The sequence below is a fragment of the Dromiciops gliroides genome, chromosome 3 (genome assembly GCF_019393635.1).
Source record: "Dromiciops gliroides isolate mDroGli1 chromosome 3, mDroGli1.pri, whole genome shotgun sequence".
NCBI lineage: Eukaryota > Metazoa > Chordata > Mammalia > Microbiotheria > Microbiotheriidae > Dromiciops > Dromiciops gliroides.
Window position 1 is genome coordinate 250,238,831 of NC_057863.1, and position 13,262 is coordinate 250,252,092.

Consider the following 13,262-nt stretch of genomic DNA (forward strand, 5'->3'; position numbering starts at 1 on the left):
ATTGATTGAGGTGGTTTCTTGATTCCTAGGTATATAAGTATATTAGGGGTGTATTTTGAAATAGGGCTAGGAGAGAGGGATTCTCTTGCATTAATGGCCATGTTACTATTTGATTTTGTGCAGGTACAAATAATAAGTTAGTGGACAACAGGCCACCTGCCCTAGCAAAATTTCTCCCTGGTGGTCAAGAACTAGGCAACACCAGCAGCTCAGAAGGGGAAAAAGACTCTCCCCCACCAGAGTGGGATTCTGTGCCAATTAATAAAACCGGCAGCTGTAAGTACACTGAGTTAGAGACCAAAGTAGTCTATTTAATGATGAAGAAAACATTTCTATTATATCTGTACAGTTTTTATAAAAACTAGTGTGCATTGCTTTAAGAAAATCTGTCACGCAAAATTCTGCATTTACAAAACAAGCTAGGGGGGCTGATTATTCACCTTTCAAGTCTCCTTTGCTTTAGAAAAGGACTTAATATTGACATCCTTTAAATAGTGCTTTTAAAATGTAATTCTTTGTATCGATATTTTAACTGAATTTTGGATTTTATTACTTTCTCTACTAATTTCTTTTACCTTAGTTGTCAACATATGCCTATTATGATTTAAAATAAGCACCACCTACTTAAGCAACATAAGGCCACACTGTACAGAAGTTAAACTCAAATCGTAAACTTGTAGAGGACGTGAGATCAGGATCTAAAATGAAAGACAATACAATCAAAGATGTTGAGGAGGATGCTATTCTAGGCATAAAATAGAGGCATAGGATTTTGCAATGGGCATTTTTGTTTTATTTTGGCCATTTATCTTGAACATAGATTTTGTCTGCTTTTTATTAGAAAGGAGGTCATGGAGAAGGAAGGAGAGGTGTGGAATCAAAGGAGCAATAAAATATAATTATAAAGTATATTAAAGTGTGGAAGCCTCCCAGTATTTCTGCAGTGCCTCATTCAGGCGCGAGAGTGACGTGAGGTTCTCCAGGGCCGTGCCAGTGGAATGTAAATGCTAGCAAGGTCTTCTGTGAGGACAGTTCTGGCCACTGACTGTCCAAGGACCAGCCTGGCTGAGTTCAGAGAGGCTTATCATCTCTCTGAAGGGTGGTCACCATGTAAGTAGCTTTTCAGCCATGGAGACCCATGAAGCAAAATGAAATTCAAAATGGTCTTAAGCACTGTACCTACCCTTTCTTCACTCACAGTGGCCGACTGCCACCAAAAAAGGGTAATAGATACTCAGAATCCTAGTTAGTAGACAGCCTATAGACATTCGTTTAACTCATGATCATCAAAATATAAGATCTTTGTCTAGCACTGTTACTTACTGTGAGTTTTAACCTTGGGCAAAACACGTAACCTCTTTAGATCTCAGATTTTAAATCTGAAAAATGAGGAAGTTGAACTAAGGTCAGTTAATAAACATTTATTAAGCACCTACTATATACTAGGTTCTGTTCTAAGCACAGTGTATGCAAAGATAAATAAGACTGCCCTGAAAGGTGTCACGATCGAAACAAGGGAGACAACCTGCAAACAAGTATGTGCACGCTATCTATTGGCAATGCATTAGACAGCTTCTACTTTCCACCAAAGAGAAAAACGATTTTCTTGGATGGTAAAGCATCCTCCTCTTTCAGCCTACAACACCATGCAGGAGTGGTTCAGTGGCCAGATTTGGTAATGTTGGTGTAATGCTCTAAGCTTTGCCAATAATTGGCTCTATGATGGGGGTTAGGGAGCCCTGCATTTTTCCCATTAATGTTACTATTTTAATTAAACTATGGAGTTTAATTAAACTAAGCTATTAAGTAATGGACATTTAAGGCTAATGATGTCAGCCCTCTAGCCTTAGTGTTAGTAAAGGGCATTTGAGGCCATAGTTAGTAACACTGTACTGTTCCCAACCTTCTTATTGATCCCTCTCATTCTTTTTCTCTGCACCTAGCTACTCTCTTCCTCCCTTGATTTTTCTCTTTTCTTACTTTCTTCTCCTCTGCCTGGACATTGGACTTCCTATTAGTCCCAGAAGGAATTTCTTATTCAAGCTGTCAAATAACAAAGATTGATGAACTCTGTTGAAGATATTTATGTAAAATACAATGTGGGTAGAATTGCAGGTTTAGGAAATGGTAGTAGCATCATGTCCAAGCACTACAACAGATAGAAATTAAAAGAAAGGAAATGTGATAGAATTTTCATTGGAAAGTACTGTAGGGGGCAGCTGGGTAGCACAGTGGATAAAGCACCAGCCCTGGATTCAGGAGTATCTGAGTTCAAATCCAGCCTCAGACACTTGGCACTTATTAGCTGTGTGACCCTGGGCAAGTCACTTAAGCCCCATTTCCCTGCCCCCCCCCCCAAAAAAAGGAAAGTACTGTAATGGTGCACTGCACATTTAAACATCAGCCTGAGAGGAGATATTTTCCCTTGCCTTGTTTTATAGTGAAGGCCTTTGATGGACTCTGAATTTTGGTAAAATTATATTTTGTCTGGTGTGAAATAATTACACCAACTTTTAGAAATAGCTATCCAAGGGACAAAAGCATTAGGACTGTTTTCTCCTTGTACAACTGAGACCTCCATCTGAGAGGTACATGGAGATCAACGACCTGGCTAACAGGACCATCCTTAAGAACATCCTTAGAATAATTAGGGGTTTGTTCTTGAGTGTCGACTTGTAAAATTACCAGTAAGGAAACCATCAAAGGCATAACCAAATAAGAGTGGCTTCTTGCCACACGCAGCCCATTTTGGAGTCCTGGTGAGTGTTCCTAGTCCCCGTGCTGTTGCTTCTGTTGCCTAGGAGCTAGAGGATTCCTCACCTCCTCCTGTCAGATCTAAAAAAGAGGTGAAGGAAGCAAAATGTCAGGAGAGCCATGAGAATCCAACAAAACTTACTACTGTTGATCAACCTTGAATTCAGATTAAAGTTAAATATGGAATTTTGTAATTTCTCTGCAACCTTATTGCAGAGGTATGTTTTAGCTTTCAATCCCTTCTTTCCATAAGAAGGTGAGCTTCATGCCGCTATAAGTGGTGCTCCCAAAGTTTTACCCTCAAGGTAAGACTGGTTTAATAAGATTGATAGTATTAAATTAATGAGACTTCTTTTTGATTTCTCAGCTACTGATAGTCCTTTATAAATTGTCCTCTGCACAACCCTCAACGCAGACATTTTCTTGAAGCCAACGACAGACCTCACCATCACCTGCTCCTCCATCTCCACCCCCTGCATCTTTCTCCTATGTGCCCCGAGGTTCCTACAGCAGTATTGTCAACAGCAGTACAGCAAGTAAGTGAAAAGCTCTACTTTCCCATTATGACTTCTTAGGCACACCGATGTATAGTGTATTCAAAGGATTTGGCTTTTAAGAAAGCAAAATGTTTAGCCTAGTTTTGGTTACTTATTTATAACATCTTCAACAAAATATGAAATTTTAATAGCTAGAGGCTGATTAAAGATAATTAAGTTTTTCCCCAGTTTGAAGCATTCCATCATGATGCTTATAGTTACATCATTTAGTTCTTGATTTAAAATTATTTATTTCATTTTATTTTGAAAGTCATTTGTTTATAAGAAATCTGTTGAAAATTTGTCCCCAAATATTTTCTTTTTCTATAGTCCTTAATAGTTACAAGTTAAGAGAGGACTCTGGTACATTTCCTCCTTTTTTTCACATTCTTAGTATCTCTTGTAATCCTTAACCAAGTCACTCTCCTGGTGGCCTTCTACCATCCTCCCAAGCAGTCCCCCCTTATATCTCACCTAAACCCCAAATTCCAGGTTTTTAGAATTCCCAAAAGTATTTTATAGTGTTAGATTGCAGAGGACTAGAATACCCCAGAAGGACTTATACAAGTGACTTCAGTCAGCCTACAGCCGTTACTAACTGGAGAAGTGTGATTATAACTGACAGCTGAGGCACAGTATCAGATAGAGTTCTGTAAATCAGAAGTATTGAACAGAAGACCTGAAACACTCTCCAGGCAGCCTGACCCAGATTAATACGTAATTGGGAAAATATTTAACAAAATAAATATACAATAAGATGTAGATAATATTACATTTTAAAAACCAAGTCACTATGCAGTTTCCTCAGGAATTCTGTGGCTCCCCAATTCTGAGTAAATAAAGACCACTCAAGGAACTGTAGGATGTGAAGGCAGAAGGGACCCTCAAAGATCATGGGACCAAATTAAGCAACTGAAGAGGACCCAAGGTTCTAGGGCTGACCTCTGCTGCTTCTGGCATGTATAATGGTGGACAAGTCACTAAAGTTTCATCATTTTAAAATAAGGGTATTTGATTATTTTGAGGGGTCTAAAGCTCTCTAATCTGACACCTTAAAGTTTCCATATCATTTCTGAAATAATGTGGACTCTTTGGCTTTTATTCTATATCATTCCAGTGCTAAAAATAATGAGTTGTTTTCCTACTTTTCTTTCCTTTAAGCGACTCCAAAATGAAGCAGCCTAAAGGTAACAAACACAAATTGTCAAAAGACAGCTTCCCTTCCAGGCAGGAATGGCAATCCCTACATTTGCAGCTGTTGCAGCAGTTATGACAAGAGCCCAGGTAATTCATTGATCGTATTTTGAAACAAATAGTAATTAACAATGTATTGCTTCGTTATCTTTAGTCTTATTAGACTTTGATTTAATTGGTTTTCATTGTTGCAAGGCGGGAGTGGACTAACAAAAGTGTGTCTTCAAATAAACAGATCTTTCTGGCAGTATCACGCATTTCACCACACCCTGTTGACAGTGATGGCTCAGACAGTATCATTCATTGGCCATTCCTAACTATTAAAAAAGATTACTTCAAAATCAGATTTCTATTTCAGATTTAGATTATGCCTCAGCACATTGGTTCCCAGGTTTAAAGAATGTTTGCTACAAATGGTATCCAGCTTTTTCTAAAATAAAATAGTCCGTTGCATTCCTCCAACCCTACTTAGCAATTATAGAAAGACTTAGCCAGTTTTCCCAACATGAGTCAGTTGTTTAGAAGCAGAGATGAAGAACTGCTTAGCTGTTTCTCAGTGGATTTTCTGACAACCAGAATGAGACGAGCTCATCTCATGTTTAATGCAAGGGGAGGGTGCCATGACACACTTCATATGTGATTGACACGGCACTGAGGGGATGTTTGGCTCTCCATTTTCAATCCATGTTTATTGTTCTGCTTTGCCTAGGATCTATTGCAAGGATGAGAGACTAGAGAAGAAATATATTGAAAGGAAGTAAATGTTTGTAGACCTTGAGTGTGTCTAATCGTTACAAATGGTAGGGTATCACTTCCGTGGATTGCACCTTTTAAAAAAAATAAAAGTGAATGCTTATTTACAATACTATGCACTTATTAGGTAATCGGTAGATAGATATTCATTGGTTGGTAAATTTTCCTGAAAAATAGTTTACAATATGCGATCAGAAATTAAGAACTTTCCTTTAAATCTTAAGTATAGAAAAGTATTCATTTTTCTACCATGTTTCCTCCTAGAAAATACAGCTATACTATATAAATAGCCCTGAACTTCTATAAATTCCACAAATAAATCTTTGTGATTTAACAATTTTCAGTTATTTGGTGGAGTGTGGGGGGTGAAGTTTGGCTTAATATTTATTGCCCAAGCCAGTTTCTCATTTTTTTAAATAATGATTTTGTTTTCACTAATGTTTATGCATTTTGTATATTGCATTTTCTTCCTGTATTATTTAGCTTCTGGGTTTGTGGAGTCCCATCAGCAACCAAGCAGGCCCTGACTTTTACACCTCTTAATTCATTCTCAGCCTTTGGGAATTCTTTTAATCTAACTGGCGGTGAGTGTTTGACACTAAACCAGTAACTAATTAGCATGGGATATAGAAAATAGCTCATTCCTTTCGGTCCTAAGGCAAGAAGAAGGCTTGCAGATGAATGGCTTAGAACCTGCCCCTGAAGAAAGGCTTTTAAATGCAAAGGAAAACACATCTGTCATTTTAATTGAGACCTCAAAATAATATTGTTATAACTATAGGCCAGGACTCATAGAGGTATAAGAAATTAGGGTTCCTGTCTTTGAGAGGAGAAAATTAGCGTAGTGGCTCTGGATAGAAATAAATTAAAAGAAAGATTTGTTTTTGTGTGTATGATGGACCCTTTTCTCAGAATTTTTTTAGGTAATGAAGGAAATGCTAAATTAGGGTTAGAGGTTAAGTGACAATAAGATGATATAATTTTTTTTTCCCCATATAGGTTCATAAACCACCCCCCAAAATCTAGAACCCCTTGTAAGGGGGTAGGGAGCTTCTTTATTTTTACAGTTTTGCAATGGAATTTCCTTAATCCTTACACTAACCTCCTTAGAATCAGGAACTTCTCAGTACTTTACCTTTAATCACAATATTATGCCTCTTATGGAAGAATAAAAAGGACAATGGTAGGAACTGCCACATGGAAGATTTCTCCTACACACCCATCCATTCACCTCAAAGTTTAGTTTTAGAAAATGGTTTTTATCCCTATGCTACAGCACCATATTAGAAAACAATGGAGGCAGCTAGGTGGTGCAGTGGATAGAGCACCCCAGCCCTGGATTCAGGAGGACCTGAGTTTCAAATCCCAACCTCAGACACTTGACACTTACTAGCTGTGTGACCCTGGGGCAAGTCACTTAACCCCTCATTGCCCTGCCAAAAAAAGAAAACAACGAAGCCGTTTTTCTCTGAAATATTGACTTCTGAGGTCACAGGTGGCTGGGGTACCTAATCCCTTCCTAATTTCTTTTTCTTGTTTTGTGTAGATATTGAGAAAGAGACAGATTTAGTATTACCTAATAATGCTCAGAAATTACATTTTTAATACAACTTATATACTCTTAAAAAACTATCCATTGCAAATATGCACAGTACATATGTGACAGGATTCAGTTATGTGCTTTGCATACAGTAGGGAAAGTGCTCCACAGATACTTATCATAATTAAGGTTATACTATTAAATTCTCCATCGCCTAAGTAACACTTGCATTAATGAAAAAAAAAGGATCGCCATTCTTGTTTCCTTTCAGAGGTTTTCAGCAAGCTTGGGCTGTCCTCGATCCTTCCTTCAGTCAGGATACCCAAAGAAATTGGAATGAATTTAGCCATGTCCCATCCTACCTTTGGGACACTTCAAACCACCGACTCTGTCCCTTCTTGGCCCCACTTAGTTTCAGGTTCCCCAAACTCATACAACAACTTCGGTAAGTCCCGTGTTCTTGAGATTGATTGGTCCTTTGTTGTCTCACGCTTAATGTTGCCATTGTTGTGATCTGAGTATAATTTCAGTCTTTCCTCTCCATCAAATAACTGTTTTCCAACTGAAGCTGGAGGTAAGCACTCTTGCTCTCCAACTTTCTGCAATACTTACACCTTGCTACTACACACTACTACAATATATTTATTACCCCACCCCCCCAAAAAAACAAAACCTACACACACCACACCACACACACAAACGCACATTGTACTGTATGTTATACCATTAGATGGAAATTGGGAAGGTCAAGAAGTTATATGTAGATTAAAACCTCCAGAATTCTCTCAGTTTTTGTGTTTTTGAGTCATTTCAGTTGAATATACAATATTCTACTCTTGATAAATAGGAGCAATTAGCAATTTTTTAAAAAAAGAAGTTATCAACTTCCTGATCAAAAATTTTCTCTAATTACTGAAAGGGGGAAGGCTGTTCTTTCCCAGGGCTACTTATCAAATTATTGTTGTGTTGTATACTAGGCCGGGTTAAGACCTGGCTGCCAGTTTTCTAACTACTGGAGAAAGACTACATTAAACTAGAATTTTTTTTTTTCTTTTAACAAAACCTTGGAATGCAGAAACATCTTTGCATTCTCAATGTGCTTCTTTAATCCTCACTACATGGTCCAGCAAGAAGATAGGTTCTCAACAAAATTCATTTTCATTGGTAGAAAAACCTATATTATGGCATTGGAGAATAAAAGTAAACATTTAAGTGCCCCTAGTTTCTAATGTTTGGTGTCATATTAAAGACCTCATACCATAAACATTCTTTAGACTATCAGAGCTATAGATCTAATACCTTTGATACATGTTTTAATTCAAATAAACAGAAAGAAACCTATGGCATTCTTAATGTGCTTACATTAGCCACATCAACACAAAGTTCTAATGATCATCTGATGTACATTTTTTTCCCCGTGCAGTCGATCCTAGGCAGCTCCCAGCAGCCTGTGGTCCACCTCTACCCCGTTTAGCAGTTCCATTTGGTCAAGCAATCTCAACAGTTCCCTTCCTTTCACCACTCCAAGCTAATACCCTGTCAAGTATTGATCTGGATGGGTAATGAAAACTCTCCCCACCCCTGCACCACTCTCCCCAACCCAGCTGACGCACAGGGACAGACCTATAATCCATGGCGGATATGGAGTACCAACAATCGGAAGAAGAAGCTCAGATCCTTGGTCTAATTCACACTTTCCTCATGAGAATTAAAATTGGGTAAAAAAGGTACTCATCCAGATCATGATATGCCAATTTTTGAGACATCTTTAGGCTATTACTCTTCACTGCTTCCCACCCCCCCCCCTTTCCTCTCCCGTCTATCCTGCCTTCCCTTCCTAGTCCATACCTTGCAAAACAGTTATGAGCAAGTCAGCTTTTATCACTTTTTCTTTCAAATCTTTCTTGCAATTATGATAGTGTGAGAATTGCTGTTGTGCTTAAGAAAAAGTCTGGGTTTAGCTAAACACCAGCTCCAGTAAGACTGGAAATCTGAGCAACTTCATTATTATCAAATTTTTTGCCATCAGTCCTCCATTTTTTATTTGCTGTACAAACAAATAAATTGCCATTACATCGGAAGAGATAATTTGAGTTATTCAGAAGTCCTGGCATGTGACAGTTTTATTAAATTAACAGGTTTGGTTCTTAAATAATTTTTCCCAGTATTATGCGCCAAAATCTAATTTAAAGAAATATATACGCACTTTGTGCTGAAAATACAGAGTATTTTTTTAAGTAAGGCTGTCTTCATTTAAAAGCAGATTACAGAAATGTAAGACAACTTTAAGAGCAAACGCAGATGAATGTAAGAACATTTCTGTTAAGACCAAATACATTTTCTGTGCTGTTTGTACTTGAGGTATGTAACCTTTGTAAACCTGAATTCATTTTAAAGTTGAACTGAAATGCACATGGCCAAGTCTTGATACAAGATTGAATGTGTATTTCTTAAAAGACAACATTGCATTGTACTTTGAAAATAAATGATGCTTTTTTTCAGAACCTTGTATCATTTTTAAACATAAGAATGCATTGGAATTCTCAGTTCATAGAAAACCATCATGCCACTGTCCTTCCTTTGGGAAAGTCAGGTGAAAGTGAAATTTTTGTAACAGCCTTCATAATGGACTCCTTTATAATCTGACTGAATTGACATGTATTTCAAAGGTAATCACCAAAGAACCTAGATAGAAAATTAAATAAAATCATACCATTTGAATCCACCTTGAAGTCATGTAGTTAGTGATCATCCAGTCAGTCATAAGCATTTATTAAGCGCCTATTATTTGTTATAACTAAGGACACAAAGAAAGGTTTTGGTTTTTGTTTTTTTATAAAAAGGTCTTTGCTCTTAAGAAGCTTACAGTCTAACGCGGGGGGGGGGGTCAACATGTAAATAACAAAGAATAAATAAGAAAATTGGAGATAATCAGCAGAAGAAAGACACTAGCAATGGCAAAAGGTAGATATTTTGGCTGAGACTTGAAGGAAACAAGAGAAGTTAGGAGGTGGAAACTAGGAAGGAGAGAGTCCTTGGGGGGGGGGGGGGGGGGGCAGAAAGTGGAACTGCCAGGGACAGCAAGGAGGTCAGCATCATTGGATCTCATGGGTAGCTGTGGAAGAGGAACAAGACTAGAAAAGTAAGGAGGAGCCAGATAGTAGAAGGATTTAAAAACCAACAAAAGATTTTACATCTGATCTTAGAAGTCCGTAGGAAGGGCTGTAGGTCAGACTTATAATTTAGGAAGATTCCTTTGACAGCTGAGTGGGGGGATGCACTGGATTGCAGGGGAGAACGAGCAGGATGGTTTGATAGTCCAGCATGAAGTGATGAGGGTCTGAGCCAGTATGGTGGCAGGTGTCAGAGGTGTGAAGGGTTTCTTTTACAAGAGATACTGTAAAGGCAGAAACTACAGGCTTGGGCTACTCCTAGGATTGGGGGAGGGGGAGGGGGGGGGCTGTTGGTGTGGGGGGGGGGGAGACAAAAGAATGAAGAATGATGACACTAGGTTGTGAGCCCGGAGTGAATGGGAAGATAGTGGTATCCTCAGCAATAATAGAGAAATTAGAAACGTGAGAATTTGAGGGCTAATGATAATCAATCCATTTATGGCTATTGATAACCTACTTCATACTTTACTGAAGTTTGAGAGGGCCTGGGGGACACACCAGCTAAGAAGGGGCAGGAAAGAGGTTGGGCTGAGAATCGACTCTATGGAAATGAGAGTCAAAACCAAGGGATTGATCCAGCTCACCAAATGAAATAGTATAAGGAGAGAAGAGGGCTGAAAATAGGGTCCTGTTGGACAACACATTTTAATGGACATGACCCAGATGAAGCTCCAGCAAAAGAGACTGAGAAAGAATGGTCAGACGAGTAGGAGAGCCAAGGAGAGGGCTGTATCACAAAAATCTGGAAGAAGATTGTCGATCATGTCAGAGGCTGCAAAGAGATCAAGAAGGAAGCCGACAGAAAAGAGCATTAGATCTGGCCATTAAGAGATCATTGGTCACTTTGGAAAGAACAATTTCAATTGAATGGTGAATTCAGAAGCCAGACTGCAGAAAGTTAATAAGGAAATGAAAGGAAGATAGAGGCATCAGTTTATAAATAGCCTTCTTTAACTCAAACAGGAAAGGGGGAGACAAAAAGTGTGTGTATAAAATATGACACTAAGTTATCAGGAATGATGCATAAGATTAAGTTAGAGTTTTCTGAGAATGGGGGAAAACATTAGCATGTTTGTAAGCAAAAGGGAAGCAGCCAGTTTGACTAGAGAAAGAAAATAAGTAGGAATTACTAGAAGTTGACAATCTACTAGAGAAAGATAGGGTGAAATAGGATCACTTGTGCATGTGAAATTGGGGTTAAGGAAAAGTAAATTAGGGAAGTGAGATGACGAGGAGAGAAGAGGGGAACTCACGATTGAATGTCCTGAATTTTTGTCGGTGAAATGTGAGGCAAGATTTTTTAGCCAGGAGTGTGGGATCTCAAGGGAACCATTGGAAGTTTGACTAGAGAGGAAAAGAGTTGCCATGGTGAGTGAGGACAGTGAGTCCACTAGGGAGCGTAAAAGGATTACCTTTACTACAACCTCATATACATGCCTTTCAGGAGGACTGCATTCAAATGTGCTACATTAAAGACTTCAGAGGAGAGGATTCCAAAAATACCATTGGTATCAAATATTCAGTGATGAGTAAGGAAGGGGGAGTTGAGGAGAGGAGAAACCCAAACCATTGTAGGGTGCTCCTTCCACTCCCTACTCAAAAAGCACACACTTTTATCTTTGGTTCCACCAATTTTACTCTCTATCTCAAATGCAGACATAGCACAAAACTCGGTGCTCAGTCTTTTACTGTTCTCCTTTGGAACCATCTCCAGTCATCCTGATCTATACCTTGCCACTGGACCAGATGACTCTGGAGGAGAGAATGAGGCTGGTGACTTTGCACAGCCCTCTCTCCCTTAAATCCAATTCACTGCAAGTCATGACATCATCTCCCCATGTCATGGTCTTCTTCAAAAACAAAGGACAAACAACAAGTAGTCTCCTTATGTTCTCTTCCATTTTCATAGCTAAAGCAGATCACTTCAAAACAGATGACTCTCACATATCCACCTCCAGTCCCATATATTTCATTTCCTTCTAGTATTTTCCCTCGATGTTGTTCCATCATAACTTCACATGCAAAGTATCTAAAATGGAATTCATTGCCAGTTTCCCAAAACCTACTCCCTGCCACAACTTTTCCCTGGTTAGCAATGGCGCCACTGTTCCCTGTCACCAAAGCTCAAATTCTTAGAATTATCTTTGACACTGTTCTCCCCTCTAAGAATAAATAACTCCCATTTGCTCCTCAGTAACTTTCCCCATCTGTAACTTCCCCATCTGTCTGTGATATTTCCTTATCTGGCATGGCTTCTTTACTTCACTTATCCAAGTTCCACCCATCCCATCATTCAAGTCATATCTTTTCGTGAAGCTTTCCTAGACCATCTCAGTCCACACCATGATGTATTTCTCTTGAATTCGTTGTAGCATTTACCATCTGGGCCACTCGTATAGAACTGACATTATTTATCTTTATGTGTATGAGCTCCCCCATTTCCCCAGAAAGCCCAGGAGCTCCTTGCAAACCTCAACGCCTAACAGTATTTTGCACATAGTAAACACTCAGTAAATCTTTGGAGAGAACACAGTCAACATCCGACTTGACTTCCTGGATATTCCCATCAATCCCCTTCTCAGACCTTTAAGATCTAATTCAGCACTGAAAAGGGAAATTAAAACAGCAGAAATTATTGGTGTAAGTGTGATGGTATCAGCATTTGTAAGGCAAATTGGGCTCAGCTGAGAGCAGGAAATGTTGAAGATTACTAGTTTAAATCCATTTCCGTGTGCTTCTGAGGGAGATGAAGAACAGGTGGTACCTTCCTCTTACATTAAGATTTTTTTTTATAGTTAATAGACATTTACCAAATTGCCTGTACTTTTCTCCTCTGATGAAAATGCCCATCCCCTTTCATTTATTCTTCCTTGAATTTCTAGCCACCCTTTGTGGCTCTCTGAGTTCTCCACATCTCTCTAATTGCAAATCGCCATGAGGGCAACGGGAAGTGAAAAAGAGCACCAGATTTGAAGTCAAAAGACCTGAATTTGAACCCCACATTGCCGGCTTAAACTTTTGACCTTTACACGAGTGACTTAACTTCCCTCAGCCCTCAGTTTTCTGTTCCACAAAAAGAAGGATTGACTAGAAGATCGCCCAATCTATGCTCCTATGAAGTACTGGTCATACATTAATCCATGTTATGCACCTACTGCATGCAGAACAATATACTAGATGCTTTGGGGTTATGAAACATAAAAGCCAAAATTCCAGCTCCTAAAGAGTTTATAGTTTATATCAGGTGGCTTGTCCTTTTCCAGATTTGTTTCACTCCGGCCATCACTTCTAGAAGAGTCTGTGAGCCAACAG

General features: G+C 38.9%; 1 protein-coding gene across 1 annotated transcript in view; it reads left to right on the top strand.

Moving 5' to 3' along the window:
- TMEM131 (transmembrane protein 131) overlaps window positions 1-8,576 on the top strand; it is a 225,571-nt gene extending 216,995 nt beyond the window's left edge. Inside the window, 17 exon segments of the mRNA XM_043993447.1 lie at window positions 124-276; window positions 3,122-3,183; window positions 3,185-3,294; window positions 4,452-4,497; window positions 4,499-4,574; window positions 4,680-4,699; window positions 4,702-4,780; window positions 5,725-5,765; window positions 5,767-5,821; window positions 7,049-7,077; window positions 7,080-7,151; window positions 7,153-7,203; window positions 7,205-7,222; window positions 8,211-8,303; window positions 8,305-8,331; window positions 8,333-8,425; window positions 8,427-8,576. Of these exon segments, the coding sequence (XP_043849382.1) occupies window positions 124-276; window positions 3,122-3,183; window positions 3,185-3,294; window positions 4,452-4,497; window positions 4,499-4,574; window positions 4,680-4,699; window positions 4,702-4,780; window positions 5,725-5,765; window positions 5,767-5,821; window positions 7,049-7,077; window positions 7,080-7,151; window positions 7,153-7,203; window positions 7,205-7,222; window positions 8,211-8,303; window positions 8,305-8,331; window positions 8,333-8,425; window positions 8,427-8,489 (1,088 nt within the window). The 3' untranslated portion in view covers window positions 8,490-8,576.
- The last annotated feature ends 4,686 nt before the right edge of the window (window positions 8,577-13,262 follow it).